Source organism: Brachycentrus maculatus, unplaced genomic scaffold (assembly GCF_059751285.1).
Source record: "Brachycentrus maculatus isolate JH-2025_06_01 unplaced genomic scaffold, ASM5975128v1 h1tg000046l, whole genome shotgun sequence".
Taxonomy (NCBI): Eukaryota; Metazoa; Arthropoda; class Insecta; order Trichoptera; family Brachycentridae; genus Brachycentrus; species Brachycentrus maculatus.
This window is the reverse complement of record NW_028280800.1, coordinates 1,158,024-1,182,360: the sequence shown is the minus strand read 5'-3', so window position 1 is coordinate 1,182,360 and position 24,337 is coordinate 1,158,024. Positions and strand designations below refer to the sequence as shown.

At 30.1% G+C, this 24,337-nt stretch overlaps 1 protein-coding gene across 1 annotated transcript in view; it reads left to right on the top strand.

Annotated features, from left to right (window-relative positions):
* cac (calcium voltage-gated channel subunit cacophony) overlaps positions 1-24,337 on the top strand; it is a 167,055-nt gene that overhangs the window by 121,550 nt on the left and 21,168 nt on the right. The window contains exons 25-31 of the mRNA XM_088277574.1: positions 2,692-2,775; positions 3,662-3,850; positions 9,538-9,632; positions 14,988-15,138; positions 16,122-16,249; positions 17,017-17,219; positions 18,242-18,450. Coding sequence (XP_088133700.1) covers positions 2,692-2,775; positions 3,662-3,850; positions 9,538-9,632; positions 14,988-15,138; positions 16,122-16,249; positions 17,017-17,219; positions 18,242-18,450 — 1,059 coding nt within the window. The remainder of the gene's footprint in view (positions 1-2,691; positions 2,776-3,661; positions 3,851-9,537; positions 9,633-14,987; positions 15,139-16,121; positions 16,250-17,016; positions 17,220-18,241; positions 18,451-24,337) is intronic.

Below are 24,337 nucleotides of genomic sequence, written 5' to 3'. Positions count from 1 at the left end.
TTTTAACTGTGTATAACATTAACCATTCTGCCATGATTGAATTTAGAAATCCATATTTACTTTGATTTTGAAAGATCTATGAATTTGCAATACACAAACCACTTGTAAGTCAACACCATCTGTTGATATTCTTGTAAATCTATTGTATCTTCACAATAATTTTAACAGATGGCATTTTAATAGTCCTTTTCACATGTTATAAATCAGTATACATATTCAATCACAGGCAGAATGGAAATAGAATCATAAGTCGATATTGCGAATGTAAAAAAGTTGAAATACTTTGAATTTTGCTAAATTGTCTATTGAAGTTATGAGCACATTGGGAGCGATTTCATTAATAATTCAATTTCTTTGATTTTTCACAAAAGTTCAGATGCTGATAGCACTTTTCTAGGTTATCTAGAGAGCTCTATCAGTATTCAATTCATAATTCATTTCTCATCATATTTACACGCTTTAATTTTTTTTAAATCTTTTAATCTTCTTCACATACCCAAAAAAATCATTTTCCTGAATTTTTTACAAGAAGACTGTTTATTAATTTTTTTTAAAATCTAATGTAAGTAATCTTAGTCTTACTACAACAACAAAATAGTTTAAATTGTTAAAAACTCTAATTGTGAAATATTTTATTTGTTCAAATCAAATGTGATATCATTTTCACAACATATTTTTGAAAATCTCACTTTCATATTGAAAACAAATTTAGAATTTTTGTGAAATAAAACAGCAGCAAATGTGTTAATAGAGAAATAACTATTTCTTTATTTTTTCAATATGTACTAGATAAATTTTCTGCCTGCTTCAGAATTTTTATTTTAATTTAAATCTTTTCTCTTTACCTTTTTCAAAACTAAATTTCAACATACAATTTTGTATTTGTTTTTAAATATATTTATTATACATACATGATACCATTTTTTAAGTTCATCATTCATATCATCAACATTTTTGTTTCAACAATTTCGTTTCTATTGTAATTTTGAATAGCATCTTTAAAAATTAATTTTAAAAAAATAGATAACCTTCATCCCTAAGTATATTTTAATTCAAAACATTTCTCGTAAATCAAACTGATAGTTTTTATTTTATTTCTTAAACCACTACTAACCTTTTATAAATAAAATAGATTTCAAATAGAAATTAACAAGTAGAAATGTAGGAAATTCTAATTTCATACATTGATTCCTGTAACGAGTTATTTATTTTTCCTCCCCATACTTTTCTGTAACATACAATGAATTCTCCTTTTTGTAGCGAACTTGTTTTAAAATTCAATTGGTTTGTAGATATCATATTTATTTAGAAATAAATAGATTTAGTTTCCAGAGTCATTTAAAAAAAACTAGACATTTATATTTTTATTCTATCTCTACCTCCTTTTAACTATTGAGAAATTCCTTATTTATTTGCTTACATCTCTCTGTAAACTCTTCATTTACCAACATTTATTTTCTTTATTTCCAATTGTTTAAATAATCTCAGGAAAAGACAATATCAATTGATTATTTACTATGCCTTGACTCAGAAATCTGTTCTAGGGACCTTATAAAAAAATTATACTTTCAAATGTTTTTTCATAAGCCCATAGTCTATTTAAGGTTAGGTATGTGTTATGCCAGTCAACCATGTTAATTTCTGGACTAGAGTTTGTTTTTTATTAGATTATCCCTATTAAATATCTTACAACGTTTTCTTTCATGATTATAAATTGCTTTCAATATTGTCGTGACTAAAAAAAATGTAAGAAAAAAAACAGTGAACGACATGACGTGCAAATTTTCTGTGTTCAGAATATGGCATTTAGTGTTGGGGTTGCAAGTAGAAAATAAAAATTATTGTCTGCAACATGGCAAACATTTTTTCAAATAATAGTGATCCTACAACAATTGGTCATACAGACCAACATAAAGAATTTAATTTTTTTTTCTCATGAGATTTATAAGACAATCGTTTATACAATATTGCTAGTTTAATTTTGCGTCAGTCTACTGATGTTTTGTCTTTTGCTTGTGTTATTTATTCATTGGTAATTTCTACAAGTACTAAAACCCTACAAAAGTATACCACAAGTCTTTTTTTTATTACAAAATAACATTTGTTTAAACAAAAATTATTGAAAAAAGTGCAAAGCGCTTGTCAACCCAGTGTTACAATCTCCTTGATTTTTTGTACCATTTCTTTCTGATCACCATTTCATATATCCAAAATATGCCATACACAGCCTAAAGCGCATTAAGAGAATATTTATTAGTATTTGGGAGAGGTACCCAAAGGGTAGCATAATAAACAAATAAGTAGCAATAATATTAATATCCATTTTTAGGTTAATGTTTTATACATGCCATCTTCATTCTACCATTATGATTGACTGCAAATACCTAAAAAGTATTATCATACTGGTTCTATTTACTCATACATTATTTTTCGGTATTACTCCATTAATTGTCACTTAAACGTGATTTTACCGCACTTTACGTTGTGTACGGCATTAATATATTTGCGACAATTTCTATCAATTGATTGACACATAAAAAGGTTATTTTATCATTTTAAATTGTTTACTCCTTGAAAAATTAGGTTTGTAAAGTTTTTTATAGATAAATTTATAGTTAATTATTTGTTGATTTGTGGTATACAAAATATATTATTTTGCAATATTTTCATGCGTTATTAACAATGTTTCAGAATTTCTTCAAAGATCCGTGGAATACTTTTGATTTTGTCACTGTATTGGGCAGCATCATTGACGCCTTGATTCAGGAAATTGGTGTAAGTAATCAAATATTTGTTTATTATATTGATCATTTAATTGGCAGGTTTATAAATAAGGTTGGTTGTCGTCGTCAATGCTCTATTCCTCCTGTGTTTTGCTACAAAAAAAACAGATTGTAAAAAAAAAATGAATGATTTCCGTTGATCAAAACCAAAAATAAGTAAGATTTTACTTTAAACATCATAACTGAATCAATCATACTCCAGTTTGACAAGATTTTAAGGAGCTTACAGACTATGAAATTTTAAAATTGCCAGAAAATATATGGCAAATATATGACAATATATGGCTCAACTTAAACTATCCTAAAAATCCAATAGTCAAGTAAGAAGTCCATCCGTACTTGCTAATAAACAGGATTTTTTTTTATCCTAATATTTATTTATTCAAATAATTTATAAAATGCTTCTGATGATTAGATAATCAATCGTTGGATTTTTTTAATTACTTTCATATCCCATAATTTAATAAAAATGTCATTCAGGTGTGCACCCTTTTTGTCTTCTTCTTAATGAAAGATGGCTGCACAATTCAATGGTTTTACCAAATTTATTATATTACATTACATTTTATCTAAAGTTGCAAAATAATCTGGAGATCAGGCAACCAATAATCAACTAAACAGTGCAAAAAGACTAACAGAATTTATGACAGTCAATGCCTTTATAAAATTTATAATAACAATATGAATTTTAGTTACAGTTATACCGCAAAAGGGGTTGCCAGTAGCAAAAACAAATAGTTCATTAGTATAATTCCTAACCAGATATTGATCTCATTCAAATTGGATTTTTTTTTTAAGACTTGTAAACTAAATTTAATTAAATTTCTGCAAAAAATCTTTTATTTATTATGTATTTACGATTGATTTATAACTTCCAGACACACGATTCACTATTCAACGTTGGATTCTTGAGGTTATTTCGTGCCGCGCGTCTCATAAAGCTACTAAGGCAAGGGTATACTATACGAATCCTGCTCTGGACATTTGTCCAGAGCTTCAAAGCACTGCCGTACGTCTGTCTCCTTATCGCGATGCTGTTCTTCATCTATGCTATCATCGGAATGCAGGTATGTCTTTAAAAGTTCTTATATTAATGTTACAATATCAATCGGCACTACTGAATGAGTTCTAGAAACAAATAGAGAACTGAGAATTGTTTTATCCCAAAGTCTTATAGAAAGAGACAGATCTCTTCCACACTAATTGTTTCTTTTCACACTTGAGCAGCCGTTTGGTACACTCAGTTGTTTGTAGAACTCATGAGTACATGCCTTGTTTAAATCTACAATAATTCATATTTTCATATTTAAAAATTGAAGGGATTGGAGTGTCTAATAAAAATGTTCTGTATATCGTTTCTGTTCAGTTTCAATAGTCACTAATTGCAAAAATGATAATTTTCAGCATTGTTAGAAGTTGTATCTCTTCAGTGAGATTTTTTTATGGAATTTTTTTACAAAAGAAGAAACCCTCGATAATCTAAAACCTTCATTAAAAATATACAACTAGATCAGAAAAATATATTCTTTAATCTGACCAAAGTCGCTAAATTCTACAAAATTGTGAATAAATTTTCGCTGACAGATTTATTTAGATTTTACTTTCAAACACATAAATTGATAATTTCAAAGTGTGCCAGAGTCGATATATTGATTCTCAGCACGCTCAACGGTTAAAACGATTTTTGCAGTTAGTGTAACATTTGTTTGAACAGATACAATATGGCAATCTTTTTAATCTGTACTGTGTAAATCATAATTTCCTGCAAAAAAAATGTGAAACTTCTTTCTTGGAGGTGAAAGAATTTGTTTTTTGAGATTAAAATATAATTTATTATTGAAACCAAATTAATTGAAGTGTGTCAATAATACTGTGGAACATTTATACAAACATGTGTTTTATTGTTTTTGCCAATATATATTTTTTACAGGTGTTTTTATCCCTCTGTAAAAAGGGAAATACATATGTCCATTTTGTAACATTTTATCTGATTAGATTGAATTAATTTAATGATTTTAGAAATTGATGTTGTTATACATATATATAAAAATTACATAGATACATATTAAGGTTTTAAAGTCTAGTGGATTTAGATTTATTCAATTTGTGATAATAGATACAATATAAAATATTCCTAATTGACTTTTTTGAATTGATATAATACTACTTAGTAGTACCTACTTTAAAAATCTAGTTCTGTGTGTTTTCTAGAACTAATAATTTTTACCATAAATGTGTTTTAGCAGTGCCTTCTGTATCATAAACAAACTGTGCTCTAAGTTTGGCAACATTAAGTCAATCAGTCGTTATCGGTAAACCAGTTTCAAGCATTTGAATTCAATTGTTGACGTAAATACTTGAATGATATAATAATACTGTATAATTTAAGTAGATGAAAGTATTTATTTTATTCCAAAATAGTAAAAGCTATCAAAAAAATTATAACTTAAGGTTATATAAGAATATAAAAAATTCTCCATGTTGTTGCAGATTCCAAATAACCATAACAGAATGTTATAATATTCTAAGGAACATATTTAAAGTAATTGTCATCTAAACCAAATATTAAGTAGCCACTTCTTTCCAAATTTTAAATTTATACACTGAATTTTTTTTCATTGATCTTACTAGCATTAATTTTTTTTCTTAAAAACACATTTATACACACAGTAAAAATATACGAGTATTATTATGTTGGTTGCCGTGATAACAGATTACACACAATGTTCCACATCTTGTAGCATGACATTTTATTTATTATCTAGGAGGCACTGATATTAGTCAAATAATTTAGTGAATTAAAAAAAATAGGTACGTTAGGATTTAGTAATGATGCTCTAAAATTGTTTTCCATTGTAATCATAAATATATTAATTTTTTTACTATCAAATAAAAACTAAAATTATTCTTGATGAATCAATAACTAGATCAGATTTTTCAAATAATTAATCCAAGGGTTATTAGACAAACATCAGGTATTTTTTAAAGCGGCAACAATATGGTGAAAATTATTATTTTTTAAATGTTAGTTATATTGATTTTAAATAGAGTTTTTAAAAGATGGAACACTGCGGCAAAATTATAATCATAAACATTTGTCACATATTTCATATTTTTTTAATCAAGAAATCGAAAAAAGGTATTGATTTACTATGAATCATATTTTTTTAAGTCACCTAAAAAAAGTGTTATTTCAGAATCAGAAATAGTCTAACTTTAAAATTTTGTTAGGAAATATTACCTTTTTTTCAAAGTTTATTAACGACAACACTAGGTGAAACAGCTGTCACAAAAATAATCAATTTAGTGGAATGATAAATCAGGTTTTTAAATAATAATAATCAAAATAGGTATTAATTATTAATAAGTATTAAAAGTGATTATATTAGCGTAATAGGAGAGTACCCACTGTATGTAAATTGGCGACACTAAAAAAATAATCAGCAAAATTGTGTTGATTTGAATAATGAATGACATTAATTTATGATGTCATAATGAAATCTTCACAAGAGGAAATGTAATTAAAAAAAGGATATCAGGAAAAGTGAGTAATTTATAAATGGCAACATTGCAGCAAAAATATTGTTTGATAAAAAATTTTATATAAGATTTTTTTTTAATAAGCACTAATCAACAGTGATTAAAAATGAAAAGAAAATCAAACTGTGGGTTTGAATAACAGTTTTAAAGTGTCAATTTCAATAGCAAGAAGTATTTTATTAGAATAGGGTAACAGGACAGTAGAAAATAGGAAGGAGTAATTTGTAAAGTGACAACACTAAAGCGGAAGCTTTTATCATCCTCACAGGTCTTTGGGAACATTCACTCAGATCCGTTTGAAGCCCTCAACCGTCATAACAACTTTCAGACATTCTTTGGCGCTCTCTTGCTGTTATTCCGGTGAGACGGAGAATGTGACAACGTGCGACATGTTGTGTCGTGTACTCGTTATGGCCGCCATCTTGTCTTGTTGCTGATGTGAAATGCCGTGGCGGCCATTATGTTGTTCCATAGTAGTTGAATCCCTTGTTTGTTTATGTCAATATATTATTAGTAGTACACACTACACACGACACAATTAAGGGTTCCTTGATTACTTTACAGTGTTGGAATGGCCAATGTTTATGTGTACAATCAGCTTCGCAGTTTACTTACGACATATCCGTTTTATAAAATTGGAATCAGGTACTGCTTGAATCATCGCACGCGATATCTGTCTTTTTTTTTTCCATAGATTTCTGTATATTATATTAACCATAGACATAATTATTGATATAAAAAATTTGTAGGTAAGGTTAAGATATGTTGGATTTGATGAAAACAAGTGAGTTTGTTCGATATATTTACAAGCAAGTTAGCTAAAGGCAGGTAAAGTTTGAAAAATCTAATTGAAAGATATTTTTTGGTTGAACTACAAACTTTATTGGTATATTGGATTTGGTAATAACTTTTTAATGAAAAAATAGGTTAGGTAAAAAAAAATCAACAGGCTAGATGAAGATAGTTCATTATATCATAAATAAAAATAAAAATTAACTATCGTAAGCTGAATTTAATATCCCTCATACTGAATCTCAAAACTTTGCTTGAAAACTAAACTCACTTCAACTTGTTGGGTTGTGGTCCCGTGGTTAGTGTTGCGAACTCTGAGTCAGAATTACTGGGTTTCGAATCTACTCTACCATGTTTTTTTAATAACAGGCCGCTTGGGCCTACCAAAATAGCATGAAATTGAAATATAATATATGAAATATTTGTGTATACTCATATAAAATTAAAATTAAAATATTTCTCTATCGTTAAAAAAATAATTATTATTTTTTTCTAATCTATCGAATTGGTGGAACATGCCAGCCATTTTCAATATATTAATTGTTTGGGATCCATTTGTGGTAGAATTTACATCTGGTTAGGGTTAATAAATTAATACCCTATTTTATACTGAGATTTCTATTGATTAAAAAAATTATAAAAGCTGCCAATCAGATTGATTTGAATATATGAACATAAACCACATCTATTGTAACCATTGTATTTAAATGGATTGTTTACTTTGAAGCAAGAAGCTCCGAGTTTGATAGAAGATAGCGTCAAGATGAAAAACAAAGATAATAAAAATAGGGAATATATTAGGGTAGGATAGGAATAAAAATAATGACAGATATTCCGGTTTATTGATTCAAGGTTTGCCTGAATAGTTTTTTTTTAAACTGTAAGCTATTTGTACATTCATACAGAATAATTGGACTCTGTTAATCAGGAAATGACCTGTCACCCATAAATACGCAAAGAAATATTCACTACGATTTTAGCTATATTCAAAATGGTCAGCCGAAATCTAGTTTGGCTTGACGGGTTGAGTATAGCGCAGTTCCGTTAGCTGAATATTATACACATGTGAGCGGTACACAATTAGAGCATCTGCAACTGCTTCTGTTCACTGGTGATACCTTTTGATTTGTCCTATACCCATTCTCCTTCATATTGGTGTGTAGAATTATGGATTGGTAATAGACATCTCGTAGAATATATGTCGTGACACTCAGTAGAACATAGTCGTGCGCCAATATAAACATACTACCGATACAAATATCTGGTTGGGTGATTTCTGCTAGTTTTGATCCCACGGAATTTTATGATTCCGAGGACTTTGCTACAAGAAATGACTGTGGCAATTCTGCGTCAAATAAATCTGGATTGCGTTCATATATCATTGGAGTCTTATATTGTGGAAAGTTACATCTATTTCAATTTTAAGCATAATATGCACCACAATTTCTTGTTATACCTCTTTTCTTTTGTGTTGTGAGCATCAAATTATTAATAATGTAGTGGACTCTTGATTCTCCGAAAATATATATTTTCTCCTTACCTTCTTGATTCTACAAAAATAGTGTTGTGCTAAAAATTATTATTTTATTGAATTTTTAAAACTAGAGCTGTATTTGCAAGGTACTCTTAAAATGTTGCTATATTTGCCTGAATCTCATGAATTGTATCTATGTTTCCAATAATTTCAAGAATCGAGGATGTATTTGCAAGAATCTCGTGACTCACAGATACTTTCAAGAAGATCAATCATTTGAATTTACCAGTTTATTCCTTAGATAACATTCAAACATACTTTTTTTTAAATCCACAATTTCTCCCTTTTTCTGTTTGACTAATTTTGCCAAAAAAAAGTTTTGAAATATTTTGTTTTAAATATAATATATATCTTATAATTTGTTATTATTTTCTTAAATGTTTCAACCACGACAGTTGTTAGAAAATCATGAGTCTACTACGTATTGAGTGATACTAAATTCCGTACCCGATTATAAAATGTAAATTCCATTATGATGCTTCTCAGCGCTAGCTGTCTGTATGAACAATAAAATGAACAATTTGGAAGAGTTTGTTTAAAGTCTCACCACGCATTTACAAATAGTAACACGTCGAGTATAGACCGAGCATTCATGAATAAGGAATCGCACACCCGCCACCCACGATCACATCCCGGACCACACGGAACACACGACACTTCACTACATCCCATCCATGTAATTGGTTTTGTGTTTGCTGTGTAAATATTATATTATATTATACATTAGGTAATGCTAGAGGCAACCCGAGAGAGTGTCTTAGTTTGGGTATGCTCTGTGGGGAATGTTTCACCAATTAGTTGTGTTAGCGGTTACCGTGTTCTCGGCAGTAGTTCAGTTTGACGTTGGATTATTTGTTCCGTTTGATTTTTTTGCTCGACATTGACCAGGTGTTTGGGAACATCGATGTTGAGGAACCAGACTCTTCCATTACCAGACACAACAACTTTAGGAACTTCATACAAGGTCTGATGCTGCTCTTCAGGTAAGACCGCGGGACTCTAAACTCTAATCTGTCTTTCTTTGAGACGACTCTGCAAAATCACCAGCTGACCTATACATCTATCTCATTTCAATATTACTCAATTTCTCTATTACGATGGATTAAAACAAACATGGTTTTAGATTCTGCTACTTTTTTTCACAAATTTAAAACTAGTATAGTATTATATTAGCCTTAAATCCATTTCGCATTATATTTTAAATAAAAAAAATAACTGCCTGCAGTAGGACAAGTTATTTATTTACTGAAATTTAAATATTTTCACTCCAAAAAAGACAAAATATTTAGCTTTTTCAAAATGATAATTGTTTATTGTAGCAAGATCTGATGCAGTGTGATGTACAGAATTTAATCAGGGAGGGCATTAGAAAAAGCAATGTATTAATTTAAATATTTAAAAAAAAACTCACCATTTAAGTCTTAAAACTAATAATGATAAGACAAGAAAAATAAAGACACGCAGTGCTTTTACCATCACCGATTTTAATTTTTTTTCTACTAAAATAGCTAATTATAATGTGTCCATATGGAACACGGCCACCAGTTTGATGAATATAATTAAATGGAATAGATTATTCTTACAGCATTAGAATATTCTATTTGCTTTTTTAATTATTTATATGGAGGTAAGTGTATTAATGTGGGTAAACAAATTGTTATCAGACAAAAAAAAATGTTTTTTAAAATTTTATTATAATATTTAATAACTGATACTGATATGTTGTTACCATATAAGTAGAATTTAAATCATGTTTAGTTTATCCATCAATGATGAAAATCGAATTCTGAAAATCTATTTCAATGAGTAATTGAAACCTTTCATTGTATAGGTCTTTTTTTAAATAATCGATCCAAGATTTTAAGAATACTTTATTATTTAATACTCATTACATATTTATACACATACATTTTTAATTAATTACACAATATAGGATTGACTTTTTCTCCTTTTCTTAAAAACTTACACCAGTATAATAGATAAGACAAATAGGCTTTATTTCATGAAACTCAACTAGAAGTAACTCTTTTAAAGTAATACCTCTATGCCAGTGGTCTCCAACCTTTTTTACATCTGAAGCAATTTTATAAAATAAAATAAAAGCAGGTACTGCTCGCTTCTATAAAAAAAGAAAATATTATTTTTTGAAATCGTAATGATACAATTGGCACCGTTGTTATCATAATCATAGATGCCGTTTCAAAAGTAAAATTATGTTCTCTATTAAATGGGAGATGAATTACTGAATTTATACTAATCGTAAATCTGAAGGAGGAAAACGTTTCATGTTTATTGTTTATACAAAATAAACATGACCTTATTTATCCTCTCCCCTTGAAGTCTTTTAAATTATTGAAGGTAATTCAAAAACAGTTTTCAGAGCTTAAACTTACTACTTTTTTATTATTGAATAATGTCAACTTCTAAAATATTGTCATTTAGTTCATGACTAGAAATTCTGCATGTATATACATATTATACAATGCAATACATCTTTTTCAAAAGCAAATCACCTCTTTTACTTTTCTACGGGTCCTAAGCCATAGGTTGGAAATCACAGCATAATAATAAAATCATACATTTCATAACACAATTAAATAGTTTAAATATTACAATAGCAGTAAAATATCATTACTTAAATACATACATAATGCAAACAATAGCTAAATATTCTAATTTTGCTTTTTTAGCAAGTCTTTTATTCAAAATCACAACTTAATACATTGATTATAAAATTCTACATTTTAAACACTATTGATCTAGCTTCGCCTCTAAATTTGGCCGTATTATTTCCAATTGGTGTTCTTTATTATTTTGCAGAGTTTAAAAGAGTATCAAATCATAAGCCAATATTTTTCTGAGAGTGGATTTATTTCAGCATGTGTGATTGTGTATGAAATAAATGTGTGTCAAAGAGTATGTTTAGAAGTATGGTCCTTACAGGTAATGTGTGTCATAATATTGACTGTTGCTTATAAAAAATGCATGTTTGACAAATGGATACTTTTTCAAAGACACACTTGAAGCAACTTTGTTAAGTAGTCACTTGGCCATACTATTTTATAAAAATGATATAAAATGAAGTTTTGGCAAAATACTGATGTACAATACATTAATGTACATGACTGGTTTACTAAATTATAGTACTTCAAACGTGTCTCGTAAAAAGTAGACACTTTTCACACATGACATTTGTATTGGCAACAGCTGGTGTATTTTCTATGGCTTTTATCAAAAAAATTCATTGTCTAAAAGAAATATCTACCTTTAAAAAAATACCTCATTAGGGTTTTGATCAGGTTAGCTATTTTACATATGAATCGGTCACATTTTAAGTGAATTTTCAACTCTTATATTTATGTAACAAACCCATACTAGTACCTCAAGCGCAAGACTTTGCCTTAATGTATTCAATGATCAATTCAACATGGCGTTCTTTTTCATGCGATCCAATGCTCTATGCATTATTGGATACAGTTAAGAGCAGGATGATTAAGAACTGATTAATTTTTTAACAAACCTTTTGTATTTTATCGATTTTTATCATAAAACCTCAGTTGATATATCGCTCACTCCTTTCAACAACGTCACTTTTTCAGGAGATCGTTTTTAAAGTTTCAAAATATAATAAAATGTATTAAAAATAAATATCAAGCCACTTATTGAACTTTTTACCGTGGAACAGATCTTTTTAGGTAAAACCTGAAGGTTTTTTCTCCATTTGAAAATATTTAAAAAGAATTAAACAATACCCTTTCTTCAAAATGCAAAAACAACACTTTCTGCCCTGTAGCGGGTAAATATTTAGTTAAAAATATGCCTCTTTTGCTGGGATGTAGTACATTTTCTGGGCATTCCAAAAACATGCACAACTTAAAATTGATGATTTTTTATATATGTATATTGCATAAAATATTGTCAAAAAGTGTGAAAAAACAGTTCTAGCATTCATTCTTCAATACTTTATTTATGACATTGGACTATTTGCAATAAGCCACAGATTTATTCACATAAGACATTACGGATGATGAGAATTTTGAACATGTATTGGTTTAAATGGAATACGTAGACATGATTTTGTGTGAATATTGATGAATGAGATTTATTTTGTCTCAAATATAGACTACTTTGGACCATTTGAAAACTACATTGGAATTAATATTACTTACGCTCATAACATAGCCTCTCAAGTGGGCTATTTCAGTTATTCTTTTATAATGCGTTTTCAGATAAAAGCACTGAATTGCCTTTAGAAATTAGTAACCTATCCCATTTGGTACAATGGTACGTTATCGGTGACAAAAACAGCAGTAATAACTTATTGTTTAAAATTAAACACTATTAATGAAAGCAACATTTTGATAATTATAAATTATAAAATAATAAAAATTAAAATGATATTTTCTGGCGTTTCTCATGTATGTGATTATAATCCAGGATTCGGACCTCACATACTAATAAAAGAGATTCTGCTCAACAAAAAGCTTCTTTTCATCTCACCAATAGATGTCTCTAGTGAAGTTCTAATGATTCAAGAACAATGTTTCAAAATTGATTCATATATATAGACCTTCCAAGAATTTGAGTAGTGTGGTTGTCAATAATGGGTAGAATTGGTGTACGTTACACGTGTGTAAAGTGATCACTTAAACCAGCGTATGACGGTCGTCAGCCCCGTGAATGCCCAGACTTCCATATTCTTCTTCATCTTTGATGAGATGTCAAAAAATAATATAAAAATAACTCCTATAAGTGGAGATAATTCAGATTGGTATACAGTTACATTCCAATTGGAAAAAAATCGTGTGTCCTCTGCTCCACTGAAAAAAATGTCAAATAACGTCCGACATGGGACCTAAGAGCAAAAACATCGATGTCAAATGAGATTCGACATTGGACCAGTAAGGGTTCATGTTTATTACTTTATTACTTAATCGTTTAGGAACTCTTTTTGGCTCCAATGTAGTCTATATTTAATTTGTCTAGCCATTAATGTAGATTTAGGAGAGTCGACAGATGCCATCTATCCAATAACCAATTAGCAAGAGTCGCAATGGATCTGTAAGACAGAGTTTTGTGGTAATTATCGTAATAGAACTGCTTATTCTGCCTGCCTAGTGTGTTGCACTTTCACCCTTACCTTGTAATGTGTTGTTATGTGTGATAAAATTGTGTTAGTTCATTATTTGTACTTAATATATGTCTAAATGTGTATATTTATCTAGAATATTAACCATCATTTCATACTTAATTTTTTGTAGAAAAAAAAACATTATGTATAATATATACAAACAGCTATCAGTAATTTTACTTAAATAATGAAAAGCTGTTTTCTTCATTTTGTATCACATCGAATTGTTCATTGAAGCGCCCTTGAGGTAGTATTTTACGAAAATGGCGCTATATAAATTATCAAAATTTATTTTTATTATTTACATATATTGGCACTTAATGCCTACCTTCACAGTGCAGTGTTCTGCTCATTTGGCTGCCTACAAGACATCCAGGGTTCGATTCCTGACTGGATTATGACTGATTATCTTGCCTTCATATAAAACAGTGTTTTCATACAATGTTCGCCTCCGTAGATTAATGGTCAGCACGCTCGGTTACCGTTCTGGAGGTCCCGGGTTCGATTCCCAGGGGGGTTTTAATAAATATAAGCAGAGGGCTGATCACCTTTCTTTCATGTGTTAACGATCAAGATAACACTGCGTTTATAATGCAGTGCCCTATGCACCATTGGGATACGGATAATGGTTTGAAGAAGAAGAAGAAGATTAAACTGATTAGAAGGCCATAAAAACAACCAGCAGACTTAAAAATCATTTTTAATTTTGTGAAAATGCATTTGCGCTCTTATGCACTATTAAGTTTGTACAAGTGCGGCAGAGAGAGATAGAAATATAGAAATTAATTAAAATAGCGTCATAGTATTACAGCCTTTAGAATACATACTCCATAACAGATTAATTGATGAAAATATAGAAATTAATTTAAATAGTATCATAGATTTACAGTCATTTGAATGACTACTCAATTAACGTATTAATTGATTTATTTTTCTGTGTAAAGTTTTATCATTTAAAAATAAAACATATTTAATGTGCAGTAGAGTTAATTCGTAATCTTTACCTTCCGGAAACGTATTTAAATTATAGAAATAGTCAAGACCATAGTAAATTATTATTTGTCAGCTAAATTTATTTGCGTTATTTGCTCATTATTAGCTGAGCTCAGACATTTAATTGGAATTGATAAATATATTAGTAAAACGTTGTCACCGGTGGATTTGTATGTTTGCGTGGACATTTGATAATGTGGGTTTGTGTGTATAGATGCGCCACGGGTGAATCTTGGCCTAGTATAATGCAGTCGTGTATAAAGGCAAAGTGCGACGAGAGAGCCAACAAGCCGGCCCAGGAGACGTGCGGATCCACCCTAGCGTACGCGTATTTCGTCAGCTTCATCTTCTTCTGCTCATTTCTGGTAAAGTATACCAACCTTTTACTCTTATACAACCGTCCTACACATATAATTGTACGTGATGCACGCGTTTTTTCTGCATCATTCCACGATAACCGGCGTACTCACGGACGAGAAAAAATATCTGTAAAAAATGCACCATCTCTGATAACTTTCAAGAAACATCTAAAATATTACTTTTTATCCTTTTTTATTATTATGAAAAATTGTAAACATTTATTTAAATCACAATTTTTAACATATTTAAAAAATATATATTTTGCAGAGACCCACCAAGCCACCTTGTGTGTCTTGTCGGTGGAGTTCTTTTTGAATACAAATATAACATAGTTCTTGAATTTTGAATACATAATCCTTGGAACAGATATAAGGTTTAAAGTTTAGCCATTTTAACTAGTCTTTTTTTGATTGGTTGGAAGATATTGATTCATAGCAATAAGCTTGTCAATGTACATACATATATTCTGTACAAGAAGTTTGATAAGTAAATTTTTACAACATTTTGAGAGTGTCCAAATACTTGTTCACAAAATCTGGATTATCTCCAATTACAGGAGTTATTTTCATATTATTTTTTGACATCTCATCAAAGATGAAGAAGAATATGGAAGTCTGGGCATTTACGGGGCTGACGACCGTCATAAATTTATTATTAACATCATATTTATGACGGTCGTCAGCCCCGTAAATGCCCAGACTTCCATATTCTTCTTCATCTTTGATGAGATGTCAAAAAATAATAAGTAAATTTTTATTAGTATGGTTCAAAATTGCACATTTCTGGAAAACCCAGCGCTTGATTCCACCCGATTCCCATTGTCCCATCAATATGGTTGAACTATAACTCAATTTATTTAAGATCCCAGGTCCAATATGTGTAATCTAACAATCCTATCACAAGCCCTTACATACCCAAATATAACTCAAAGTCCTCCGACTTATTTTCTTTGGTGCTGTTCACTTATTATGATACTTAATATTTTTAGATGTTGAATCTTTTCGTGGCTGTCATCATGGACAACTTTGACTACCTGACCAGAGACTCCTCTATCCTGGGAGCCCATCATCTTGATGAGTTTGTTAGGATATGGGCGGAGTACGATCCTAATGCCACGTAAGTACTAAATGCTTCGAGTCAGGAGTTACACCTGGATGGCTCCTATCTGGCCAATGTCCATACACAACAGATTCTTCAGTTCTTTGGGCACGTTGCGTGTTTCAATGAAGATAGCCTGGAACGACTGGTTGTGGTTGGTAGCCTGGAGGGGAAGAGAGGGAGAGGAAGATCCCCACACGATGGACCGATCAAATTAAGGCAGCAGCAGGGTCCTTGGTGGTTAGAGCGCTACTTGCAGCGCAGTCAAGGGATAACTGGAGAAAAGTCATTGCATCGACAAGGGTCACAACTCTCAGCAATGAGAACTAAGTCAGAGAAGAAGAGTTTTGAGTTACGTTTTACAAATTTATTATAACGCTCACTCCTTTCCAACAACGTCATTTATAAAAAAAAATATTTTTCAGGAGATCGTTTTTAAAGATTAAAAACATAATAAAATATATCAAAAATAAATATCAAGCCACTTATTGAACTTTTTACTGTGCAAAAGATCTTTTTAGATAAAACCTGAATGTTTTTTCTCCATTTGAAATTTTTTTATTATATTTAAAAATAATAATTAAACAATACCTTTTCTTCAAAATGCAAAAACAACACTTTCTGCCCTGTAGCGGGTAAATATTAAGTAAAAAATATGCCGCTTTTGCTGGGATATAGTGCATTTTCTGGACATTCCGAAAACATGCACAACTGAAAATTGACGATTTTTGATATATGACATTCTTGAAAGGAGTGAGGGATATGTCAAAATTTATCTATTGCAGTGGTAAGATCCACTACTCGGAGATGTACGACATGCTAAAGAACATGGATCCGCCGCTGGGGTTCGGCAACAAGTGCCCCAACAGGCTGGCCTACAAGAAGCTCATCCGCATGAACATGCCCCTGGACGATGAGGGCAAGGTCAACTTCACCACCACCCTGTTCGCCCTCATCAGGGAGAACCTCAGCATCAAGATGAGATCAGGTCAGCCGTTGTCGCATTTACAATCGTCCAATCTTCATTTCATGTTTTTATTTATTCAAATGTATTTTTATTACAATGATTAAAAAAACACTTGTTTTATACCACTTGAGTTTAATTAAAGACTACATGTTTCAGAAGTTAAACTTCACTCAGAATCAGAGTCTAGTAGTGGCCCTCCAAAAATGTGACTTGGTTTGCGAGCGGGTGCTCCACAGTTATAGAAAATGTGGATTGGAGTTTCGTTATCCTCCATACAACTTAAAAGTGCTATTACATACATTGAACAATGAATGATAAGTAGAGGGTTGTAACCCTCTACTTATCATTCATAATGAATGATAAGTAGAGGGAAACCTTTTAACCGCGTTAACTTTGTTCCTGAGAGACGCCTGTGCGCGGCGGTATTTTGCCGTTTTTTAAATGATTACTTTTATCATGTATTTAGTTAAGAAACGATTTATTTTACTAAACAAAAATGTTCAATGGGATTCATTGTGCCTTTTTGGTACTCTATTATACACTTGTGTCACATTATTCTTGAAAAATATCGTAATATAAACAAATAAGATCGTAACATAAATAAATCAAAGCACGCATTGTGTGTCACTCTTACCCACTGGCAATGCGTAGCGTCGACAGTGAGACAGATATAGGGCATGATTATGGCACGGACTAATTATCGACCTCAAGAAAAATCAGGGATCTGTTCTTTTATTTATCCTTGTGATGTTACAAATTATTAGTCACATATTTCAACAGATGTCATAAGGCCAAGGATTGACGTATTATTTTATTCAATGTTTCACACCATGAAAAAATCCCTCCAAGTTGAACTGAGGTTCGAAACTTGGAGCAAAGTAAAAACACATACGCTTATGTCAGCCGCGTATGGGGCATGTTTTGTGAAAACACATACTGTTATGCGAGCCGCGTGGATCCGGTTAATACCATACCACATAATTATTAATGCTTTTAACATATAAAATATATTAATTTATCAATTCAATGGCGTACGTTTGCAGCTGACGAGATGGACCAGGCGGACAAGGAGCTGCGGGAGACGATCACGCACATCTGGCCGCTGCAGGCGCGCAAGATCCTGGACCTGCTGGTGCCGCAGGCCGAGCACCTCACTGGGAAGATCACCGTGGGCAAGATCTACGCCGGCTTCCTCATCCTCGAGAGCTGGAGGACCACCCGCTTCGGCCAGCTCGAGCCCACCGGGATCCCTGTGAGTTCAGACGACACTCGGACCCCCCCACCCCTATCACTCAATACCTATTACAAAACACACTAGGATCTACTTTACATACAAATATTCTTTTAATTTTTTATTAAGATATATTTACATTTTATTTAGAGAGAGAATTGATGGGTTTAAATATTTTCGGAAACTCGGAACCCCCACTATCACTTACCTTTTACAAAACACACTCGGATCTACTTTACACACTAATATTTTTTCATTTTTTACTATGGTATATTTATATTTTATTTAGAGAGATATTTCTTTATTTTTAAGAAACAAACAAATTAAGTTACTTAAATTATTAAACAATCTTCGTCTCTTCCACATTCATACATCTCCTATGTTGTTTTTTGTTTTGGTATTCACTTTGTGGTAAGATAGGATTAAATTATAAATAAAACTCTTGTTTTTTACCACTTGAGTATTATATCAATAAAATACTCTATATGTGGTTAAACAAGTGTTTTATTTATATTTCAGACTCTGAATCTGAATCTGAATTTTTTTTTTTTTTTTATTTATTTGAGGTTATTTTTTTTTAAATGTTGCAGGGTTTTAACACTTACTTGATATCCACTTAAAAATATGCTTGACTTTTTTTATATATATTTTTTTTACTAGGTAATATTTAGGTTATATTTATGTGGGTTTTTCTGGGTTGGAAAATTTCACCTATCGACATACATAACTAATACTCTGGAAACAGATTAGACACAAAGCAAGTATAAAATGAATATGAATATAGAATTTTACTGTCATATTTGATATAACCTATTTTTTTAGGTTCAAACTGTGTAAAAATAAATTTTAATCTCAAAGTCTCCCAAGGAGGATATAAAATTTTACATAATAATCCTTTAAAGACCTATTATAATAATCCTTGAAAGATCTATTATATGATGATAGATTTTCAAGGTAACTGTTTCAAATAAAACAAAAGTTTTTTGGTAATATTGCCTAAATTTATATTTTCCAAGGGTCATTTTCAATATGTACTGAAGTTGCATACTCACAGCCTCGTAATTCTATTTCAATTTTTTCTGGACATTTCCGTACAGAACTCGGTATTTAAACTCTATTATTCAGTTAATTATCTTTGCATTCTTAATATTTTTGCTTTTATACATATACATTTTCGGTGATTTATACAACTTCACATTCAATATTATCAAATTTGAATCAGTCACCATAGAACGGCACATACCGTTGTAGTCTGATATACTTTATCTATGCAGTCAATGGTACCATTGCACACTGGCAACACGAATAGATATTATTACCTCATATTTTAGTCACTTCCATAGACAAATATGTCCCATCTCTAAATAAATTATATTGCTCTACATTAGGGCATTTTCTGTGGAATATCAGGGATTGTTTATTATGAAATTAGTGTATCAAGTGTTTTTAAAGGTCCCTACTCAAAAATAATCAATAAAAATTCAAATTTGAAACACACAAATATATTATTAGGTACTACAGCTAAACGAAAAACAAAAATAAATATCCACATTTACATTTTGACAGTGTTGATATTGACTCTCGTATGCATAAGATAAAGAAATTAGGGTCTTTTCACACATTTTTTTTTATTGAGACTTAAAATACTGTAACACAAGACGATAATTCACAGGGATACTGCTCATGATAATGTAAAGATAGAATCCTTTTTTTTATATATTTAATTTGAATGCTCCCCCGACCGTATCTATATGACCGCTTTCTCCCGCTGGTGAACATTACCCATTCCCTGTCTTTTTTCAATATGGCAATATTTAAAAGTAAATATTAAAAAATATTATTTTTCTAAATTTATTCTGTGATTATGAAGAGGAATATCCTTATGAATTATTACTGTCTCCCAATAAACACCATACATATTACAGTATTATAGCCTCATTACTACATTATTATGAGAAATTCTTTTTTATTTGTATTTCCAAGGAGTGAGGCTATTTGCGAAAGGGTTTATTCATAACATACCATATATTTATAAGTACAAGATTTTTATTTGAACATACATTTAATGTACATAAAAATATTTAATATAATGTAGTTAGTATATTTAAACATTGAAGCCAGTTTGGTACGCAACACCCCTATTGATCCCGCAAACTTTACCGTATTTATTTGGGGAATAAATTCTATCCGGGTGCACTTATTTACACATTATTCTGGAATATTTTGAATCGTCAGGTGTGTGTGTTGTAGGGTATTATAACAAAGTAATAGTCCCAAAGTACTTTGTAGTGTGTGTCCATATCGTAGTTGTATGTAGATGAATGTAATGTGTTAAAACAACATAGGTTTATGATTAAATTCCTTTATAACTCTCAAGATAGCAACTTTACAACAACAACAACAAAAACTCCAATTTATATTATTCTGACACTCCCGGTCTTTGCTTTTTTGTAGTTCTATTAACGCGTTAAATTCCAATACTAAAATTTGTCAATAATTTAATTTACCAAAAAAAATGGTAATTTACGTATTTTAAAAATATAATGTTTTTCGTTTAATTCAGTTTTTGATTTGACAGTGGGTTCCACAGTTAAAGCATTTTGAATATAGCTCTTGATTGAGGTCACTGGTACCCCCGATGGCGCTGCAGTCCAACACAGGCGATGTCGCCGGTGCCCCCCATGGCGTCTAACGTGTTAAGAATCTCTTTGATTTCAATTTCAATAATTTTTTTATAATTATATGATAAAGTGTCAATATTCTTGTCGCTATTGTATCCGCGTGGTGTTTAATTTGATTACAATGCTCTGTTAAACTGACCTTTTTATGGGGTTTAGGTTTATTTAGCAAAGAATAACGCGTTAAGTACCCAAAAAGTGATAAAGGGTGATAATTTTTCAATGATCTTTTTTTTACGAAATTTGGCCTTTAAAGATTGATCAAACAACTTCGCATAAAGGCACCAATTGTGAAGATACACTAATATATCCTTTTTTGCAAGATTTTAAGTAAATATCTTTTCAATTAAATTGTATGAGGAAATATTGATAAAAATATATGAAAAAAATGGTATCGTCCAAAGATACTGTAAAACTGTCAGTAATATGACCTAAGTTTGTCAATCAACAAATTAAAAAAAAAAATTAATTTGTAACTTGTCAAAAAGAGTAGAAAAAAAAGTGTCTGTACCTATTTAAAATTATTTTGCATTTAATAATATATTTAAATACAAGTACAAAAAAATATATAATATTAATACAAAAAAAAGAAACTGGCAAGAATACAATAGATATCAGAAATAAAATTAGATTTAACATGCTAATATAAACTACAAATATTTGATTTTATGAAAATGAAAAAAGTTAGTAAATACATGCTTTATGAGTTTTACATTTAAAAGAAAAAGGTACTTAGATCTGTTTTTTTATGATATCGTCTCTTTCTCGACAGACTCTATATCTAGTTTGAGAAACCTTTTTTGACACTCTCTTGTAGATTTGTCAGGGTGAGAAAAAGCAAAGACTGTGGAGTTTGTAGCCGATAAGCAATTTAGTTCCTCGAATTCCCCTTTATTGGAATGTTTCCATGTTTCAGGCGTACACTGGCAATAGCCCAACAGCCACTCAGGCGGTAGTACCTATATTTAAATAAACTAAGCTTTTTTCAATCATTATACTAATTCTGCACCCCTAACTGATATCTGATAAGGAACTAGCTCTTTTCATATATTATATTTGATAATGCTACTATAAAAAGGCATCTTGTTTTTAATCACAAACTTGTAATATAAATTGATCTTTAATTTTTTTTTTCACCTCATCAAATAACTCTGCAAGACGCCATTTTTTAATTATGTGACATGTTCACATGAATTCAGACAAAACAGCAACAACAACAAAAAATAAAAAATATATGATAAAATTTCTTGGTTCTGCAGAGTTATAATTTTGACAAATTTCTTCTGAATTGCAAACTAGTGCAATTAGTGCCATAGTATTTTTTTTTTAAATAATAATCATAGACAAACATTCCATATATTTTCTTAGAAAATATTTACATACATATATCCTCATATTTTTACATTCTCTTTTATATAAATATATATTTTTAGTTTAGAACATAGATATTAATTAAAATTATTTTAATGAACAACAAGGATAACTGCTGCAATAGAAGTATTTTTTTTTTTAGATTTCAGTCTGCTCTTATGTTTTGATAATTTTTTTAAATATTGATTACGTACAATCCTATGACTTGAAATACAATGACGTACATAAAACATTTTTAATTATTTTCAAAATGTCATGTCAACTACTGCTGATCCTTATCAGCGCCCATTGGTGCATAGGGCACTGCATTTAAATGATGCAATGTTAATTTGATTGTTTGTTATATGAAGTCAAGGTACCAGTCCAGGGTAATATTAAATAAATATTCTAGTGAAAAAACACTTATTTATTTATTTTGAATCCCCTGGGAAATGAACCCGGAAGCTCCAGCTTGGTAGCCAAATATGATTACCGCTAGGCTATGGAGGTTGACAAAATCATGTAAACGGTAACTTAAGAGACTTGATAGAATTATTTTAAATATAACTCCTAAATGGAGCAAAATTTTGAAAACACTCAATTTAACTTAAATTTTCTTTTAAATACATTGTATTTCAAATCATCATTTAGATAATTTAGTCATTAGGTTATTTTACAGTCTATATTTATTTAAATATGTATAAATCAATTTTATAATACCACATTATTTCCCATAATACTGCAGGGGTGTTGTATTGTATGTTCTTCGAAATATCGTACATTTTTTTTATATATTCTTAATTTTTTCTATAACACAACTGAACAGTTCCAATTTTCTATTTTGAAAAGTTTGGTACGCTATTTTTTTTAATATATGCATTTTAGTTACCAAATTATTTCATAATGGTACGTGTGTGGGCATCATTTAAATTTTTTAAATAATATCCCGTTTTTATATGTATTTTTTCCTCAATTTTTACCTTTCTAGCATGTTTTCTAATTCACTTTGATCTTTGCATTGGAATTTTTTTAATATTTTTTAATAACTGCAATAATAATTTGATTTTTGTGTGCATTTAAAATTTTCCGTATGGGTTATAGAGCATTTTTAATCATTTCAACTGTACCCTTTCTCACTTTGAAATTTTCCACATTCGATCACTATTTACCCAATATCAAAAATGTCTTCCGATTGTATTTTTAAGACTGCCAAGTACCTTCGACTAGATCACGCTTGTCTTTGTAAATTTGTAATTTTCTCGAGTGTCTATTTCACATCTATCAAAAAACACTATGAACATTTCACTTGTAAGTTTGAATGCGTTTGGCCTGTTTTCTGCTTATTACCACATATTGAAACACTTTTTAAAAATCTGCATTTTCCTATCCCTTTATCACTCTTTTCATTCTATTTAAAACACACTATCGCAATCGCAAAATTTGCGATGTGTTTTTAAAACAATTTGTCCACAATGTGTGTTTTAAGAATTAATCTTTCAAAATTTATTTTTTATTTACTTGATTCCTCAAGAACAGTAGATCAGTCAATATTTCTTCATTTTCCATGCATTCTTTCACCATTTACTAACTTGATTCATTGATTTTTATTAATATCTTTACAATGTAGAAAGGCCTTTTGAGCTTAATTTTACTTATGCAATTTAAAATGTAGGCAACTTTTACATAACATTACTCACTAGTCAATTGTATTATACCTATGACTCGACACAGACATTGTAAATTGTTGCATACTGCTGGTAAATATCTTACAAGCAAATTAGGATAACAGGTTACCATACTACTTAGTATTCGTTTAGGTAGGGTCAAGTTATGACTAAATAGTTGCGTTAGGTTTATCTCGGATTACTAACTTATGTTTT